Here is a 21,408-nt window from a genome sequence, read left to right on the forward strand (position 1 = left end):
TTATGTCTATATGGATTTAATTTAGAGTTTTGGGTAACTGTATGAAGCTATATTATTAAGTAACTTCCTGGACTAATTTATGACTGGGGGAGCCCTCCCCTTGAAAATATCTCACCTATGAAAAAATTAAACAATTCACTGATGATTTTTTAGAACCAATAGTGTAACCAACAGACAAATTCTGGAGTTGGGGTTAATGTCTGGGAGTTTATCGGTCACTTGGTGTGTTCAGCATGGAGACACTAATTTTCTGGATGCATGGGATGTCTGCATAGGTGAGAGTGTTCTCTATAATGGGCAGTCCAGGGTTGGCACTGACCCCTATCCTCAGAAATGCCAATTAGCAGCTACACCCCACAACCCTAAACTGGATAAACCAGTTACAAAATTGATAGATTGGGTTTTCAATTCACTAGCTATGCTGTCAGAGACAATGTTTTCCTGTTCTTGGAATAGACTTTGACATAGTGGCCGAGGCTGTATGGATCATAGAGCTGGAAGATAGGATTTACAATAAATCCCTGCCTATTTGATTTGATTTCACAATCTACTTTGTTTCCTCCAACATCCAAAGATGACAGCTTTAAAATATCCTGGTCTGGTTATGTGCAAGAGAGTACCTGGATATGGATAGGTGGGCCATCTAAGGCAGACTGCTGCCTTCCACCAGATATGGCTGAAATAACCTCAAGGCTCACCATGCCCCTAAAAGAGACAAGTTAATCAGGTTTGCAAAAATGAATGGGGAGATGAGATCTGATTTCTGCTTCTTCAACCTACTATATGCTCTTGCTTACTTCAAGATAGTGTATTATTTAAGCCATTGTTTGCTAGTAACCACACACAGATGAAATGATTTTCAACACTACGGCGCATGTCCCAGGTGTGAAGTTGTGCGACTCTGTGAGTGCTCTGGTCCTCATTACTACTTTCATCCCAGGAATTTGGTTTTTGGAGACATATGAGAGCAGAGATTCTCTCAATAAGGTTGACTTCAGAGAATTTACAGAAATGTTTGCAAAATCTCATGAGATTTTGGCATCTTATTTTCTCACTGTGCTTTCTGGAATTCTGACATGTTGCAATGCAAATAAAATGATTTTATTGTTGTTCTACTGCAGTTCTGTTGGAAGTTAAGGATCTGAATATCTCTTTTTGGTATGCCAAGCATATGAGACAACAGGCAATTCCATATAATGCACGGCTGTCAACCTGACTGAGTTATATGCATATCGCTGACATAATTCAAGGGTGTTTTGTTGGTTTCTTTGATGTGCCAGGAGGATGAGATTCCAAAACTCTGAAGAGCTAAAAATATTATGAAGGTTCTTCGGTAGAGGAAAAAGTACCAAGTACTAACTTTTGTACATAATAATTATATTTAAAACACTCATATGTGTAATTTGTAATTCTTTTCATTTGTTTCATTAAAATAGAGTATTTGTTTATTGTTTACATCCTGTCATTTTGTCTTTATTTAATAAAAAGCAGAACATAAAAAACTGCTCTTTAATTATAATCCTTAATTTTTTTGCCCACCAGTGTATTCTAAACCGTCTGTGTTCTACAATGACAGTATAAAAAATTAATAATTCATTTTGCCTCAGGTTTCTGACAGGTGCCCTAGATTGCACTAAAATAACAGAACTAAAACTCTGAAAAGATTAATTTTGTCACAAGGAATGGCTTAATTTTCATGTTCAATTCCTCAGTTTTCTGAAGGGTAGAAAATATAGCCTGTTAGACAATTATCTTTTGTAGTCTCAGAAAATGTATTTTGGAAATCTGCTTTATCATTTTGGAAATTTCTCTTGGCGTTTTTATTATTCTTCTTAAAATACTGTGATTGACCTTATTTTTAGACAACCATCTATATTCCACAATGATCTGTGCAGGAATGCCAGTAATTAAGAATTTAATGAGGTGTGCTTTGAAAGGAATGCTACCATCTGTTCTTTGGGCTTTTTTAGATGTGTTTATTTTACTTTTTGTTAATATCTCACTAGTTTGTGTTTAAAATAAATGTACTCAGAAAATGATCAACTACAAGTTGTCAAGTTATACATGCAGCTGTCTGTATATACATCTTGTCTTTAGTTCTATGAAAATTCTATCCACCTGTGTGAAGAAATGCTGTACTGGTGCTTTTTCAAGGGATGATTCTTACTTTTTGCTCATTTATGCAGGTACTAGTGTCCTGGGGCCTCATGTATAAATGGTGCGTACGCACAGAAATGTTGCGTAAGAACTTTTCCACGTTCAAATTGCGATGTATAAAACCTACGCTTGACGTAAAGCCGCGCACATTTCCACGGTACCTCATACCCTGTCATATGCAACTTCTCCGCTTGGCTTTGCAGACTGACGGCACCTAGCGTCAAAGCAGTGCTACTGTTCCTGTGTGGTTATTCTTTTTTTCCTGATGTGGCTTTATAAATGCACTGAAATTAACCGCATATTGTTTATTAGTGTAATGCATCTGATTGTAATTAACCTGTAACAATATAATGGTCCAGGGAATAGCCATAGTATTCCAAATACCATAACTGCTTTAGCGTTGTTACTCTCACTGCACCTTCTTCTTCTTTTTCTTCTTTCAGCTGCTCCTGTTAGGGGTTACCACAGCGAATCATCTTTTTCCATATTACTCTCACTGCACCACTCGGAGTATTTATATCACTGTATCTGAGTGTGAATCACAGAAGCAGCTAATCGGAAAGAGAATTATCGGTATACAGCATCTAGCACACGCTGCAAAACGTTTTAAAGCCTTTCCTGTACGGACCTCGCGGTTCAGAAACAGTTTCATCCCAAGAACTATAAACACACTCAATCAATTACTCCTTGTAGAACTGTTTGTACTTATAAGTACAATCACTCCACTGTAAACTTGCACTACAGTTATAATATTGCACAACCTATGCCATTTTATACAGCATGTATTTACATATGATGACAATATAATTTTTAAGATGAAATGCAGCAAAATATGTTGATTATATTATACAGATAAAACTTTAACTTCATTTAAATAATCTGTATTATTAATAATTAAACGTGAGGACACGGTGCCGCAGCGCTAGCAAGTTCACGTATTGTTCCTGCCTCGCGCTGTATATTTACTGAGGCTGGCGCTACACTGGAAGGAGAGAAGGATAGAATAATTAAACACGTACTATGAAGATATTTCAATGTTCCTTAAACGTTTTGAAGAATCGTCATTGTAAGCTTACAGATGGCTTAACATTTATTACAGAGCTGATTGTGTGGTGATTGGGTATTTGGGGAAAGAAAAGTAACGACAGGAATTGGAGGTTAGTACGTTTGAAAGAGACAGTACTGCTACAATAAATTATTTCATCGAAAGTCGCACATGGCGCAGCAGCATCTTGTGTGAGACATGAACAATCACTGCACCATCGTGTTCCCATGTTTAATAACATGCTGTCATTCCAATCATCATGAAAATGATATCACGTATACATCTCAGTATTTTAATTATTCAGAGAGCTGTGATATCACAAATGTAATGGATTCTGTGTACTGTCAGAGAAAGAGAAAGAACGGAAGCACGTAGTGATTCACACACATAGAGCACATTGAAGATCAAATACAAAACAAAGCATTTAACGTGCTACTTTAGTTATGATGGGATTTGAGAAACTAATAAATTAAATGATTTTAAGATGAAGTTTATGATGTTCTACTTTAATGACAAAATAAACTACGTGATTAAAGTGGAATTTAAGATTCAAGATTAAGGTTGACATTGCGTGCTTTTTACCCACTGTGTGCCTATTTTTTTTGTCTGTACCCTAATAAGCTTTCATATGACACTTAGATGGTGGGCTACGACTTGCCTTTTCACGATAACTTTGATATCTTGATACAACTTCTTTTTTATTTAGGGCACTGTGCGACTTTGTGAACTTGAGGTTTCGAGTTTCTCCGACACACTATGTCAGTCGATCAACTTCCTTTTGTTGTTCATACCAATGTTTAAACCAACAAATAGTACGTTTTTCCTTGTCTCCACTTGGTATTCACTGAAATTCTTCAATTTTCCCTCTTGCTTTTCCCATTGTCTTTTCACAGAATGCTGAGCTTAAGGGCTATTTATATTCATTTGCATATTTAAAGAGGCATAATTCTGGAAGGAGTTGGGGCCGGACAGCACGCACGTGCACGAGTTTTACTTTTCACTCTGACCAGGATTTATGTAGTGGTAGAACGCGGAAGTTGGCAAATGAACAGATTCCTGCATCTGGATTTTCCTGTGTGTAAGCACATTTAGGCTTTTGTGCTTACGTCATGTTATAGTGCAAATTCTACACACATCGTTATGCATGAGGCCCGACCTCCCTACAAAACTGTAATACAAAAATGAATAGACAGATGAATACAAATAATGGAAATGGCATTTACACGGTTTTTACCTTTTAGGGTAATCTTAGATTTTGCTTCAGATTCTTTTCATCCTCTTTCCTTTGCATTTAAAAAGGTTCAGACAATTAATAAAAGTGGGAGGTTTATCTTTTAGTAACCGGATTTTGAATCTGTTGAATGATCTTCCTTTTTATATAAGTCTCAGCTTTTAAATATAGTCTGAAGACTTACTACTTTAGTCAGCATACCCTGACTAGAGCTGCTGATTTTCTGAGAATACTGAATTTCTGTTTGTTAGTCATTTATATAGAATTATAATTAACACAATATTTATAAACTGTTAATGACCCTGCTCTATTCTATTTCTCTTCTCTGTATCTTGATGTAGCACTTGGAGCCACTGCTCTACTGCCAAGCAGTTTTCCTGCCCAAGTAAGACACCTGAGATACCAGGAGCCTTGATGTCAACAGATGGAAAGATACTGTTTGCTGAATTAGACAGTCCAGCCCAGATTTTAGTGTAGAAAACCAAGCAAGGGGTGGGTGAATAGTTGACCAGGACTGTGACTGTGTCTGACCTTGTATTTAGACTTTGTCCATTAAAACACACCCTGGACCAGCCAGGGTTTTTTTTCCTCAGGAATGCTGCTGACTGGAGTTCCTGAACTGGACATAGTTTAATAATTGATTAAAGTGCTTATATTTTTGAGCTCCATTTATATAAATCAGTTTCAAACGACTATGTTTTTCATTGTGTTTAAACAAATTAGTATCTTTATGTATCTTTGTTTTTAATTTCCTTCATTTTTAGTCATTCTGGTGTGTGTTCAGATCATAGATAGATAGATAGATAGATAGATAGATAGATAGATAGATAGATAGATAGATAGATAGATAGATAGATAAAGTTAATGGTAGATAGCTTAGATTATCTTAATATGTTGTAATGGAAATAGAAAACATGAACACTTGAAGGAGAAACCCCAGGCAGACAGACATGTCATGCAAAGTTCACATAGACAACAGCTGAGCACTGCATTCAAACCTAGGATGTTTTATGCCTGAGTTAGCATCGTTGTGCACTGCATTACTAAAGTAATTTTCAGTCTTGCATAATAATAAAAGTTTTTCCACTTTTAATAAAATCGAAAATAACAATAAGGGAAAAAATCTTTTTGTTTGCTAGCACTCTACCAATATCAAAGCATGCTTGCGGCATCAAGATGATCTCACAACCCACTTGTTGTTGTGGTGCATTGAGTTAACCTCATTTTACTTGAGAACTTGTTACAGTGCTCTGAGCCTGCACTGAGTGAAGAGCGCTACACAAAATAAATTGAATTGAATATAAATAGCTTCTAGCTTAGTGCCATCCATCCACTTTCTGAACCTGTTTTCCAGTTCAGAATTACAAGGAAATCATATCCTAGCTTTGGGAGTATAACAGGAGTCAGCAACAGAGAAAAGATCAGTTTATCACACTGAATATATCCATATTTTATTAGACCAGCAAAGAGTTTCCTATTAACCTAACCTGGATGTCTTTGGGCTGTGGAATGAAGCTTCAGAATTCCAAGAAGACCCCTAGGATGAGTCGAGAATTTGCAAGCTTGACATGGACTGTGACTGGACTGAGCAACGGCTGTAAAACAACAGTGCAAACCACTTTTCCACTGTGCTGCCCACTTGATGTGCTCCACTGAATGTATTCCTCTTTTATTATAGTCCTCAAAATCCTGTCATATTTGCTCTTTTTTTTCAAACTATTTTATCTGCTGTATTTATCTACTACTATCTTAAATGCATACTCGATACAGCTATTGTAAACACAAACAACAGTTCAGAATGTATTATTTGTTTTCTGGCAGGTCTGACTCATCCCTACTGGATAGACATTTACAGTATCTGAGATCTTTTCAGCCATCCATTATTGTGCCTGCTTAATCCACTTGGGGTTGCAGACGCCAGACCCTATAAAACAGTACCAGGCAAAAAGCAATCTTTAGACAAAAATAATGTGAATTCCTAAATAAATGTAAACATAATACTTTCCATACCTATTTCGGCAGGTGCTTGGAAAATTTTCAAATAAGACATTTATTTTTTCTACCATTTCCAGTGGCATTTCTGCACTAAGGGCCAATAGATCAAAGTTTCACCAGGCGTTGTATAAAATAATGAATAAGCTTCCCTCAGGTAATTTAACTTGTTATTGAAATGTTTATCACAAACCTCAGCATTGTCTTCCTAAGCAATTTTTCCAATTTTTATGTCATATACTCTCAGTAATTTCTTGTCTAGAAACATACTGCTTTTATTAATGAGTAAAATTGTATTATTGTCCTCATTAAAATAAGAACTACCTTTTTTTTAGGTGTGTTCACACATAATGTGTGACGCGCCTATTGTGATAGCCATGTCCATCTGTCTAGCTGCATGAAACAACTTACACAGTTATTCTTCATGGAAATTTGTCGAAACAATTCAGTTTTCAATGAGGTATCTTGAATAGATCTCGAGTGTATAGTTTTAAAATTTAAAAATCTCCCATTGAGAAGCATCAGTAAATTTCAGAGCTTGTCTATCTTAAAACGGAGAAACATTTTATGCAGCTTTAACTATGAATTAGTTAACTGTTTCAATTTAACCTTGGGAGTGGTTGCACCAACTTGTATATTTTCCTTTTTCACCTCTTATAGTTGCTACAAACAGCTCTTGAGCACAAGTTAATGAACAACTACTGTAGAAGGTTTATTTAAATACACACAGGACTGCCATCCCCTTATCAGCAAGTCCAGGGAGGTGTGTGTAGAAACCTGTGCATGCATCTTCCTCCTCCCAATGCCTCAGGTAGTAACAGGTAAGCTAAATGATCTTACTAACCATAAACGTATAAAATGCAAGCAAGGAAAACAAATAGGTATCAACATATGGATGAAGTTCCTTGTAGTATGTAAGCAAATAAACGTGTGCTCAGTACTATTTACCTGGCACTAAACCAAGCTCATGGCTCAATTATCTGCACATTATAATGGTTTAATATTTCACTATCACTATAAATTACTAGGGTGACCAGACATCTAGGTGACAGGAATAGTCCCAATTTTCAAGCAATGCATTGCAATAAATAACTGAAGAATATCAAAATGCTTACCGGTCTTACCAGGCTTCCATTGCTCCACTGAAACAAACATCCTCACAACATATTTAAAATAGCAAGGGCCCAACCCCCTTAGCCCCCCATTACCTCAATTTCAAGTTCAATATAAAATATACACATAATAGCATGATCAAAACTCTGAAAGTTTAGTTAATAACTTGCTTTCATTGCCATGATGACCAAGAAGCAGACAAAAACAGATAGCTATCCAATTTATTTATTTCCACTTCAGGCACTGTGTGGAATTGTATATACTCATTTGTAAAAATGCTTTTTTTTTCACGTCAATGCCCAGAACCTTCATTGTACATGGTGAGATAAAGCAAGCATTAAACAAATGAAGATGGGCTTTATGTATGGGTAGTGATTTTCTTCTACATTAGAACTTTTTTTAAACAACGAACATCAATACCAGGTGTGAATGAGGCTTTAGGGTTTTGGTTAGCTAAGGGGCTGACTAGGGAACCTGGATTTATAATGGTAACTAAATGCTAATGACTTCAGGGAAACTAGGAGCCACCAGAACACCTTGTAGCCTGATGTCCTCAAACCAAGTATAGGATCACTCCAGTCCTTCAAGTCTTTCCATGACTTGGCTGATTATGAGGCAAGAATAGGGTTTAAGCTGCCTTGCTGTCAGAGTATAATTATGGCTTGAGTTAAGCCAGATTTATGCTTGATGCGTCCACAAGGATTGCAAAGTCTATACAGCTGACATGTCACACAAGTAGAAACACCCTTATATGAAGGCTGTGCACAACTCTCTTTCTCCATGATGCACTCCTCTAAAATGTTGTACCTACCTGCCACTGTGTATGCGGACAACACTGAAAAAAAAGCAGAGAATTTTGAAGAGAAAGTACTGGTTACTGTTTGAAGATAAACAAGTACACTGAATGGCTCTTCAAGGAGAGATAACAAACACAAACAAGTTGGCACGTAATTCTTGGGAATGAAATTGACAATAATACAGGAAAGGGCAAAACAATCTGTAGGATAGCATTAAAGAACTTAAGAGGTAGATTTGCTAAAGGAAAACCAAAATAAAAGGTCAAAGTGGGAAGTGCAATATCAGATAATAATGTGCCTTTAGAAAGAGTTGGGCTGGTTGACAAGTTTTAGAAAGCAAATGGAGGAGTGGAGTTCAACGTCTGTGTAGCTTTGTTAGCTTTCTTTGTTCTTTTGCTTTCTCAACTTTGGTTAGCTTCTAACCAATTAAAGCAATTAGCTATTACACTCTATAAAATCATTTTGCTTAAGTCCCTCCTTTTAAAATTAGTTAATTCCTAGCCCTGCTTTTGTTCATCCATCCATGAAGACATCCATGAAGTCTTTCTACTATCATACCCTGACACTGTAATTTCATTTCATTTTCTTTAGTACGGCCTTTGGTGCCTAGCATTTCACATTTTAACAAATGTAATTTAAATGTTTATGCTTTGTTAATATCTCCTTTAGTAGGCTCCTCTTGTGGTTCTCCTTTTTTGGTTACCCTAGAGAGTCTAAAATGCTTATTCACTTCTTTAAGGAGTGGGTAACATTTTAGATGAGGTAGTGCTTATAATGTACGTATTAGGCACATACTTTTTGTACTAACATGGTGTTAGTAATACTTACAACACATATTTTAAAGTGCATTGTAGAATATTAAGAGCTAATGATGTGCTGGTAAAATTAATAAGAGAGTGAATATGAGTGCTTCATTTAGTCTTATTAACCATTAATTAAGGATTCGCAAACCGTATAGTGAAGTGAGCATTATGAGAGACATGTTACATCCACAAAATGGTTATTTTAGTATGCAACACTAAACAGACGTGATTAAGCTCTTTATTACTGCTTTGAAAGTGTTATTAAGACCAAAAGAAGGTTTTGTTACTGTCTTATTACAAAACAACATGTTACTACTAGATACATTATAGGTGGTGCCTAATCTAAAATGTTCCCAAGGAGTCTTACCTAAAGAATATTTAACTTATGGGTGTAATCCACCTTGCTGATAAAAGATGTGGCTTCACAATGGCTCATGAAGCTTAAATTCTTCTTTCTGCCATGAATCACATATTGTTATTAGTGCCTAACTTCTGACATGATGCATCACTGGTGCTGAACTTCATAAATACATTGGTTTTGGCCTTGGGCTTTCTTTCCCTCAAAGTTCAAGAAATTACTTTTGGAAGGTGTTTGTGATCCCACTACCTTTTGCTCCACCATTTTTTGAGACATGATGGTTTTTGTGTGTCCCAGCCTGCTGCCAGCCCATTGCTCATGTGATGTGGGAACTTTGTGCAGGCAGCAATGAAGTTTAATTCATATTCAATATGTCACAATGGTCTGTGTATTTGATATGTGTTGCACTCATAAACATGACCATCTTATGAAATGTTATTTTTTTACATAGAATATATAGATTTATACAAATTAGATTATAGAATTATATTTCTACATATTATTATGTTAGATTGATTGAGTTTCACTATACACATATACAGTCTTAATATTCACATTTGCTATTATGCTATATCTGTGAGAAAGTATTTTTTGGGTTCTGTCAGGAGATTTTTTTTCCATAATAAAGCTCCTAGACAGATACTGATTGCTGTAATGGACCATGACACAATTATCCTAAACTTATAAAAACATTTTCACACTATTGAAATTGCTGGACTACCACACCTTCTGACCCGGTAAACCATATGATGCTTGAAATGCAGCCCTCTGTATCTTTCTTCACACTCTGTTAGCACCTAGTAAAGATAAGGGCCAGAGCACTGAGAGCACCACATCTAACAGAGTGAGTGAGCAAGTGAAAGAGCGAGAGAGAGCAAGAGAGAGACAAAGAGACTGAGAGAGACAGTGAGACAATGAGCATGAGAGTCCTGACTGCTGCAACTTCATTCATCTTGCCAATTTTTCCAAATGGAGATTTCCTCACAGAGTATGGTGTGGGTTGTACACTAATGATGATGTAATACAAGCTAAGCAGAATTTTTCTGTTTAGTGTTCTGAATGGCTTTTTTGTTGCTGATATTATTTTGTTGCTGTTGTGGCTTTGAAGCAATGCTGTAAGCAGAATGTCCATTTACCACCATTTAACAAGGACCATTTGTGGATCTAACATTGCATGCTGGGCATACTTTAGTTCCTCACGAACTGAGTTACATACAGAAAGGACGATGGCACCTCCAATAAACAACATTTTTCTTTTTTTGGTCTCATTTTGGCACAACAATATGAAGCAGTTTCCAGGATTTGTCTTATTTTGTTTGATATTGATGAAGAGCTCCTTATTTTCTTCATTTCATTATATTAACTTTTTTTGTGTATGAACTTCACATTTTGTCCAGAGAGTTGGGTCAATAAAACCATTAAGCAGTGTGTATGCGTGCATTTTCAAAATATACACAATTTGCCAAGTGTTTATTTGTAAAGTTTTAGACTATGCCATCACCAAAACATAAAATAAGAGTCACTCGGTAACATATATGCAATAAATCATCTTCATTGCAGCAGTAGGCTGTACAATATTCCATCATACAGTGCACCAAAGGGGAAAGAACCACACTGAAAATGAAAAATACAAACAAATCGACAAAAAAGGAAAACAAACAACAGTACAGCATTTTCATAGCAAAACTGCAAATATACAGCCAAAAACACAATCTTAAACAGAAAAACAGGCTGCCACAATTTCAGCGAAAAATACATAAATATATATATATATATATATATATGTATAAAAACAAAATAAAGCTGAAATGATTGCTTTTACTTCCAAGTGTGACTTTAAAAAGAATGAAGAATGATATTTTAAAATTGACTTCAGAATCTATATAATGAAATCTATAAGAAAACACTTCCTGGTTGATGCTGTACGGACGGAGGACTTGGTTTCCCTTCAGCGTGTTTTGTACAACTTTCCTGTTGACAGAGAACTAATTGGAAAAGTCATCTTTAAAGTCGAGTTTTTGCTTTTGCTGAGCTTTCTCAAATATCCTACCACTTTCTAATACTTCTGGAATACCTGTGAATGGAGCAACATTATACTGACTTGCTATGGTATCTGGCAGAAAGCAGATGCTTCAGCTTGTTTCCCTTGATGGGTGTTCTACTTTATCTGTGGTCTCTTCTTCTGCTAGCCTTCCAATGGCTACTGAATTTCATTTTTGGTGGCCATACAGGGAAACGAGACGTCTGTAGCCTGGCCATGAAGATGTCGCAGAGGGTTGTATGACCACTTTTGACTGCAGTCACGCTAGCTGTTCCTACAGAAAGTAATATTATATGTGTGGCCTTGCTCTATGAGCAAGCATTGGAAGATCCCACACACTGAATTGCTGTCTTTCTGATGTCTGCAAAATATTTGGTGCACTTCACTCTAAGCTTTAGACAGGCTGAGAGCTGAAAGTGTGGCTTGCATGAAAAAAGTGACTAAAATGAAGAAACCATAGAGAAGGGGTTCAGACAAAAGCTGCTAAAATTGCTGTGGACAATTGATGCTGTTGGTTGACTTCAACAAATCTAAGACCTGCAGCATATGACCCAAAAAATAAAAAATAAATACTCTTAAACACAGACTAGGAGACTACTGAACTTTAAAGAGACATTAGGATCTCTTCCATCAACAAGGTATTTATGTAAATATATATGAGTAGTACTACAGTATACAGTATTTACATACAATATAGTACTGTATATTTATGATACAAGTGGTTCTATTTGCTACAGTATATATGCTATAAATGGAAACATTTATTGTCCTATGCATAAATAACTGTTTTTAGTAAGAAAGAATGTTCCCTATTAGAGACATCTTTTACTGAAGTTATTACTATACTGTATTATCTTATGTGTTATGCTGCAATAACGGTTGTACTATTGTTCCTCTATACTTTAAATTAATAAAAAATTCTAACCTCTTTTTTTGTAATGGGGTGCACTAACTGATTAAGGCACTGTCATAAGCAGTTACTAATTTTTCTCAGGCCAAATGTGCCAACATGATGATGTTTCGTTGCCCTGTGTTAAATATACTTATTTACATTATCTATCAGAATAAGGGAAAATGCATAGTTTGGTAGAAGAGATTCTGATGATGTGGCTGAAAACCTGTTAATGAGCTCTTGAGCTTCATTTAAACTAAACCAAAGAAGGCCCCTGTTGTTTAATCCAAAATGTAGTCAATTAATTCATTTATCTGTTTTCTAACATGTTTATAAGTTTTGGGGGCCAATACCATCTCCAGCAGCATTGCACGAAAGACTGAAAGCCGCTGAAGACAGTGGCAGGCCTGCATTTTTTGGGCCTTGAAGCTTGAACTGCTATGGTGGCCTCTTCACAGCCAGCAACAATGTCTGGGTAACCACTGTTATCTTCTTTTGGGGTTGTTCCATAACAGAACACCACAATTTTTTTAAATTTTAAACACTACATCTCATTTTGATTAAAATTGCTGTACTGGATTATCTCACATATCATTGGTGTGAATAGAAATTTCCTATGCTTTATAATTTTTGAGTTAAGGGGGGTGTATAAACATAAAAGTCACTTCTGGGTCCCATCTGGAATTAAAGGCCCTGAACCTTTAACTTCATTAGTTTCATAGTAGAGCCATCCCTGGCTGTAGATATGATCCAGGTCCATACTTACTTTAGAGTCAGCAATTCACCTAACCCAGCCATCTTTGAAATGTAAAAAGAAAACTGGAGTATCTACAGAAAAGCCCATGTAGACACTGAGTGACCAGGCAAACTCTGCACAAACAAAAATAATTTTTGTGTCGACATTACCAATGCCACTATAATATGAAGACTTCAGCAACTCATTCCTCAGGTTGTGGTGCAATAAAAGCATGAAGTAGAAATTAAAGGGAATGAAAACACAATTTCCTACATACTACATGTATGCTATGTATCTGTTGTGACTTTATTTTAGAGGCGACTGCAGGCCCATCGTCTTTGTGATATATAAATTCTGTCGGACTAATGGAGCATGTTCTCCCTGATGTGATAAAAGACATGGAAGGTCAGCATCAAACTGCACATCTGCTGCATTGTGACTTTTAAGGCAGCACCTACCATAAAGCATAACATGGCCCTATCCTGTAATGTGTTGTAATCATGGTTGGGAACCTCTAGTTTTAAAATTTGGGCTTCTTATACATATATGCTTTACTTTTGCAATACATTACTTTTTGTTATTCAAACAAAACCATTTTGTGATTCTGAAATTTGGGTGGTTGCCCATATTTTGTGACTGTTCTGCATGGCCACAACCATATTGATTGTGAGTGCTCTGACTGTTGCTATATTTTCTCATCATTGTCTTGCCTGTAAAGAATGGCAGTGCACAATCCCTGACATCTGTGCACAAGGCTCCGCCTGCTTTGTGATGATATTCTGTAAAGTGAATTTTCACAATGCAAACATATAGTTACCATTCATTTAAACTGGACCATTTTTGAGCGTTCCCTATTTCCAGAAAAATGACCAACTTTATGCTCATATAACACCAAAAGATAATAAACTTTACAGGATTAGTTTAATAATGACATTAGTTATCAAACCAAACTTTAATTAGATATTTATCTTTAGTAAATACTATTTAAGAAGGTTGATTACCAATGCTTACCATCCCAGCCTCCATTTTAGAGCCACTCCCAAGCCCGGATAAATGGGGAGGGTTGGCGTAACCAAAGATATCTGGCTATAAAAATCACAACAGAACCTCAACTGGAGAAGTTTAGTCCAAAAAACAGTGACCCCATATAAAAATGGAAATAACTACAGAAAATAGAAGAAGTATACCTATGCTGTATCACTTTGAGTTTCGCAAAATAAAATAGCTGTGCAACCTTTCTTGGGCTTTGCTGACTCTTTCACATTTTCTGGAGCTATGATGGTCAAGATAGATGAGAAGGTACAAGAGGAATGGGAGGTTTAGTCATTGTATCTGAAAATTCAATGAAAAAGGATATTAATTGGCTTTTGTTGCCTGCCCAGATTTTAAAAATGTGGTTGTTTATATTGGATCTGATCTGTTGTTTTTTTTTTTGCTAGTTGAGGCTAAAAGGTATTTCCATGAAGTGCGATTGTTAGGACTTTATTTGGTAACATATTCTGACTTTTGCATTTCTTTTATACCATTTTCTCATGTTATTTGATGCCTGTTTTTCAACTTTGTTTTGTTCATTTCTTGGACACAATGTTCTGTTCGATCTCATTGAGGTCATAACCACTGTCCGTTGTTCCCAAGACTCTTTGAAAGAATGGATGCAGTTTCTGCTAATGTTGTGCAGAAGTGAACTTTCACACTTTCTGCTGTTAACTGTGTGCCTGAAAACATTGAAGGGCGAGTAACTTGTGTATCTTGTATATCTTTATTATTTTCTTTTCGAAACAAGAACATGTAAAGTGTTGGAGAAAGAGGGTTCTTTTGCAAAAATATTGTTAAACGTGACCTTAGGCAAAGAGAATAATAAAGAATTGAGTCATATTTGTAATGAAAACAATAAACTGTTGAACACCAGCAAGCACCTGAGGCATGATAAATCACTCTTCATTAAGCTATTAAAAAAATCCTGCTTTGAAGGCACCATACAATGGTCCAGGTTAGATTTCAAATTGCTGCATGCTAAGGACAATAGAAGGCCAAAATATAAAAAAAAGATCAGCACTCGGGATTCGCATTAGCAATATGCGGGTTAGGAAACACATTAGCAGTAAGGTGTCATGATCTATTCCGACATTAGTTTTACAAGAGTGCTTCTGATTTTACAAATCCTTGATGAAATATATTTAAGAGCATGAGCCAAATGAACACATTAGTAAAAACTGGTTGCTGAAAGTTAGCAATCGACCCAATCTTCATAAGCCTCCTTGATGATGGTGTATGTAGATATAGGGTGAGCAAGTGTGTATTTGCAAAAGGAAAACTGAGATAAAGTTAGTGTCAATCTGAAATATGAAAAGAATGTCAGAATATATCATGTTTTTAAACCTAACGTTCACTTTTCTTTTTTACTCTGTTGCATAATGTGTTTGCTTTTATGTTATTTAATATGGTCTCTCGATTTTTTAATGAGCGGCAAACACTGTTAAAGTTCATTTAAAGCATTAGTCAGATTCATCCGAAACATAATAAATGTTATGTGGACCTGTTATTTTTGTAACAATCAAATGGACAGGGACATTGACTTGAGTTTTGTGCTGAGAGATTTCAAATTTATTATTTAAAAAAAAAACAACCAAAAACCACAAACAAAAAGAAACATATTGGGTGGTCCATACCTAATTATCCAATTTTCATTACTCTATAACTTATTAAGTTTATCTCCTGAAAAATCCCAGACCATCGAGAAGTGTGCGGACTGACAACATGAAGAATCGTCTTCACGCCGAACTGGAATCATTCCTGCATAAATCAAAGTCATCCAGACGATCTGGATCTGCATAATTAGATCTGGACCACCCTGTATTTATAGCTGTCTAAGCAGACCGTTCAGCACAGTAGAATGTGCATGTGCACTAAAAAAGATGGCATTTTAAATTATATTTCACTCATGTTCTTAAATAGTAGAAAATGATATAAAGCGTTGCAATGTTTAAATATAATGCAAAACAGTGAGTAGAAAGAATAAAGTAGTTCATTTATCTTTCTCCTGGGATTTTGCAGTGGTGAGCTTGTCATGCCACCAGACCACTGACTGGATGAACTGCACATTCACTAGTTAAGAGTGAAGTGAAACAATCACTGCATTTGTGTCGACAAAGGAGGTGGCAGCATACACTTCTTGAATTCTGTTATAGCATTACAGTACAAACTAAAAGAGCTACAAAGGTAGATATTTATTTTTTTAGTGTTATAGAGAGGTATATCCTGGTACACTGTTGTGTCTTTAAATATTTTAGTTGTTTTTCTTTTGAAATCAAAGTCCTTAAAAACAATTACCTTTAAAGTCAGTAGTTAATTAAGTTCATTTGGGACTGTAAAAATATATAATTCATTTTACTAAATTGTAACATTTTGTTTTTAATCACAGTCAAAGTTGTAACTTAAGGCAGAATCCAGGAAGCACTTCTTTACATAAAAGTTCATGAGAATCTGAATCAAACTACAGAGACATTTTGTTGAAAAGATAACTTTTATAACTTGGATAAAATACTTAGCTTAGTAGCCAAATAAATAAATGTGATGAAATAAATGTCATGCGCTCATTTGTCAAACTTTTTTTTTTTGTGTGCACAACAGTTTGAATATTGCACTAGCTGAGTCGTGATGGGTGTAATGGGAAGACCCTTCCTGAAAAAGAAAAATCAATGCTGCTATGCCAAGTTACCCAAAGACTCCTTTGTCTCAACTGGTTAGGTAACATTTCTGTTCCGGTATCAGCAGATTTCAGTCACAAAAATATTTGTGTAATCGTGGGTGGGAAATGGTGGGGGCAAACCCATCATCAGTTATAATGTCTTCAGATTCAAGAAAACCCATCAATGGAGAACAGCAAATTTGAAATGGATATGTAAAAAAAGTGTCTGATATGCAATAATGTTATAATACTGTAACAGTGGACAAATTCGATCATGGTCGCATTATGTCTCACAAATGTTTAGGTGCAAAAAAAAAAAAAAACCACACATCCGTTTTATGTAAAATGCTCACAGTGTCATTAAAACACCAAAAATGTGTAAATCATAAATCAATCTGTAATTAATATAGTGCTTTTGTTTTTACTAAAGAAAGACATGGTGTCTCCAATCAATTAATATTTTATAAAGCAACTTGCAAAGCAAGCAAGTTCACGAGAATAAGAGGAAGAGGTAAAATGTCATTACACTGCATTGTTTACTGGCCCTCTAATGAAATGAATCAGGCAGACATCATGTGCTATATGTCATAAAATGATCTAACCTGCTCTCTGTTTTGTTTAATAGCTTTCTACTTTGAATGTTTCAGTAAATTTGCATAGTTTAATTGTTTGAAAAGTTATATTTGGTTACACTTCTTTAAATAAATATTTTATTAACTTTTTTCTTCTACAAATCCAGTGTTGCTGAAGTTTAGATTAAGATCGTCACAAGGATCCAAAGATTAAAAGAAGTATTTGGTGAATATTAAATACACGTTTTTTTAAAATATAATTTTTATAGCTTATATAAAGTATAAAAATATTCAGGCATTTTATTTAAAGCATACTTTCTTCTTTTTATCCCCAAGTCATATCTATATTAACAATTCAATATGAAATTGCATGGACCCTTTTCTAAATTGCTTGCATACTTCTAGTTGACTTTACCAACTGTGCAGGAGTTTGGGGTGATACAGAAGAGTTAAGGGAATTTGGGGATCTGTCTGCACCTGCACTCATCTATTTAATTGTTTTTAGGGTATAAACTGACTTGAATTTAGAGGAATCGCTAGCTGCAGTATGCATGCGTGAGTCCAAGACTTGTTGACGGGTTTGTTTGAACCATAATGATCAGAAATATGTGTGGAAGTGAATGTGTAATTATTTTCCACATAAAGCTGTGCATGCTGTCACTGACTGAAGGTCAATCTGTCCTGTTGATAAATCTTGAGGGATTTATGAAACAGCAGCATTTCTGCTCAGCTCAGGTTAGGTCAGCTTATCTATATTTTGGATAACTGGCATTGCCCCATTCCTCACTGATCTTGCATACAATGGCCTACAAAATTGGATTCTGAGTGGGAATAAAGCAGAAAAGACGGAGAAGCTTTACTAATTAGACTCATATTTTTGAATTTCATTAAAGCGGTGCACATTTTAGAATTATAAAATGTATTGGCTACATCAGTGTGGATTATTTGAACTGCAGCAGCTGTGAAAAATTACAATGAAGGTACAGGAAGTACAGGATCTTCAAAGTGGTGAAGTCACCTAGAAAAACATCTCAACTTCTTCTCCTTATTTTCAAATAAGTATTACAAGATCAAAATGATTTCTCTATTTTTTTTTTTGAAGGCCTGTTGGCTCCGACAAAGTTTTATAAATGTCGACAATCTCTAACTGCACCGAATAATAATATCTGCTCTCAAGAATCTCACTTCTGCTGAGAGTCAGGAGTAATTTCTACAAGGCTGTCCTCTGGGCTTTTTTACACTGAAGTTTAAAAATGATGTTTACTTGGTGAGTATACAATGAGTTGTGGAGTCAACACAACTGGTATTTAATGTAAGATGCAAATTCTGTAAATACTTAAGGGGTTATTAAGTCCGATTTTGTCAGATTTCCCCAGTGGTAAAATAAAAAACATTTGACTGAAGCTGAGCTACCACAATCAAACTTTTCCTTAATATGGGGATAGTGGCACAAGGGGTCAAAGAGATGTTAAGGCAAGATCTTCATTTAGATATCTGTGAACATTATCAAAATAATTTCTAGAACTGCTGTGGCCAAAAAAAAAGTCCAAATACAAATGAAATTAGCACTAAACCAACACACACACACACACACACACACTACATTAAGAAAGCATAGTTTGATCAAGGCATAAGGTGGTGGGAATTTATCAGAATATCTTCAGCTGCCCAAGCAAAAAAAAAAAGAAAGAAAGAAAGAAAGAAAATGGATAAAGAAAAAACATTCCATCCAAGGGTTCATTAAACACTAATAAATACATTCAAATACATTCTTACTCAGGCGAGTAATCTAACTCATCATTTGCTATGAGAGCTTCGGAATCACGACTCGATTTCCCTTTGCTTTTGGATTTACTGCTGTGCGAGGTCCTGTTGTTGTCTGCACTCATTGGCATGCCGTGTTGCTGATAGTGATAAGCTTTGCCCTCTGGTGGGCCCCAGTCCTGGTACTGTCCACCTCCTTCTTCTGGATAGGAGAATCCATCATCTACAGTGAAGCTGTCATCCACATCTGCATCGTATCGCTGATATGTGCTCTGGTGGAGTATTTCTTCCCTGGCAGTAATCTCTAGTGTGCTGTTCCACATGCCGTAGCCGAAGTAAATGAGCACACCTGTAGACAAAATAAAGTGTGAGTTATTATTGAAAAGGCATTTCTAAACTCTGGTTGTATGTAACATATTAATGTGACACAAGCAAGCTCCTAAAGTGTTTCTTTTTACTTCTTATTAAATAAACACCATGTGTTGGTTGTGGTGTCCTAGATGTGCACTTGCCCAAAGGTATCCCAATGGTATCAAGCATGATATTCCAGCAGAAAACTCTCACTGACAATCTTTAGATATTCTGCCTATTTAACAACTGGCTCCTCAATGAGAAGCTACATTTGTTCAAAATGGACATTACAAAAATTGGCATTACTCATTTCTGGTAAACTAACAGGGTGAAAGTATTGGAGACAGTATAAATGGCATAAATGCGTGACACACAACAATGTAAAAATCTATATTTTTTCTATTCTACAGGAAACATACACATGGAATAGTTAGAAGAAGCTAACAGTTTTTTGGTACGATATTCTGAGTATCAAAATGAGCTTATCCAAAATAAAAGATAAGACATGCTGATTAAAGCTGGAGTTATACTTCACGCAACGCGATGCATGCTGCAGCGGACGCTTCTGCTACGCAAGCATTGTAGTGTTTATACTTGCGCGCGTACTTTACGTAAATCTGGAGGAATCCACCAGGTGGCAGTGCGAGATATTATCACGGTGAGAACATGTTCGGCTTCTCTGTGTTGTGAATTGCCTAGAACACCTATTAAATTCTGATGACACCTTACCGCAATGAAATAGATGTTTATTGATTAAATCCATCAATCCAGGAATGTGTCCATTCCAGCAAGCATTGGGCACGAGTGAGAAACAGTGCTTTGACAAGGCCTCAGCTCATTGCAAGGTGAATACAAGCACACACATACACTGGAGTCAATTTAGCGGCACCAAATCCCCAAATCTGCATATCTTTGGAAGGAAACCGGAGCACAGTGTGGAATACAAGCAGGAAATACCAGCAACATAACTCCCTGCGAGACAGCAGTGCTATCGCTCCACCACCGTGACACCCCCATGTGTGTATTTATTAACAGTATTCATTATTTAAATGAAATTATATGTAAAATGTAACATACACACTTTAATGCATTTCATCATGAAAGTGATATCAAGTATAAATCTAAAGATTCTAAATGTGCAGAGAGTTGGAATATCACACATTTAATTTGTTCTGTGTGGCGTCCTATTGCTGCTTACCGCTGCTGTCAGGTCCAAGATTAAAAACTGGGATGACGTTTACGATGGTCTGCATTAATGATAAAGTAAACTACAAGGTTAAAGTGGACATTTTGAGATTAAAGCCAAAATTTCCACTTTAATCACAAAATACACGTTTTCACCGTGTCCTTTATTTTTTTTCTCAGTGTCTCAAATATAACGCTATACATTATGTTGCTGTTGTTAAGTTGCAAAAATAAAAAAATAAAAAAGACAACACAAAAGATGGTATGTGAGACTTTTAAAATGTATCGTGTCATTACGTTCGGAAACTATCTACATGTGACAGAAAGCCTCTATGCCGATCCTACGGGATAGATGCTTCGATGTGGTGAAGCAAAATGCCGACATACAGATGCATTCGTGCTGCTTTTATATTCAAGCGTCGCATATTCCTGATCGTAATGACACCAAAAATTTTAAAAGTCTCACATACCATCTTTTGTGCCATCTATTTTTTTTGCAACTTCACATCATCAACATAATGTATAGCACTGTATTTGAGCCACTGAGAAAAAAATAAAAGACACGGTGAAAACGTGTATTTTGTGATTAAAGTGGAAATTTCGGCTTTAATCTCAAAATGTCCACTTTAACCTCGTAGTTTACTTTATTATTAAAGTAGACCGTCGTAAACGTCATCCCAGTT

The 21,408-nt window shown here is 35.9% G+C and overlaps 1 protein-coding gene across 1 annotated transcript in view; it reads right to left on the reverse strand.

Annotated features, from left to right (window-relative positions):
• Positions 1 to 15,956: 15,956 nt before the first annotated feature.
• Positions 15,957 to 21,408, reverse strand: part of slc7a14a (solute carrier family 7 member 14a) — a 98,773-nt gene continuing 93,321 nt past the window's right edge. The window contains exon 9 of the mRNA XM_039761291.1: positions 15,957 to 19,538. Coding sequence (XP_039617225.1) covers positions 19,198 to 19,538 — 341 coding nt within the window. The 3' untranslated portion in view covers positions 15,957 to 19,197. The remainder of the gene's footprint in view (positions 19,539 to 21,408) is intronic.

The sequence above is a fragment of the Polypterus senegalus genome, chromosome 1 (assembly GCF_016835505.1).
Source record: "Polypterus senegalus isolate Bchr_013 chromosome 1, ASM1683550v1, whole genome shotgun sequence".
NCBI lineage: Eukaryota > Metazoa > Chordata > Cladistia > Polypteriformes > Polypteridae > Polypterus > Polypterus senegalus.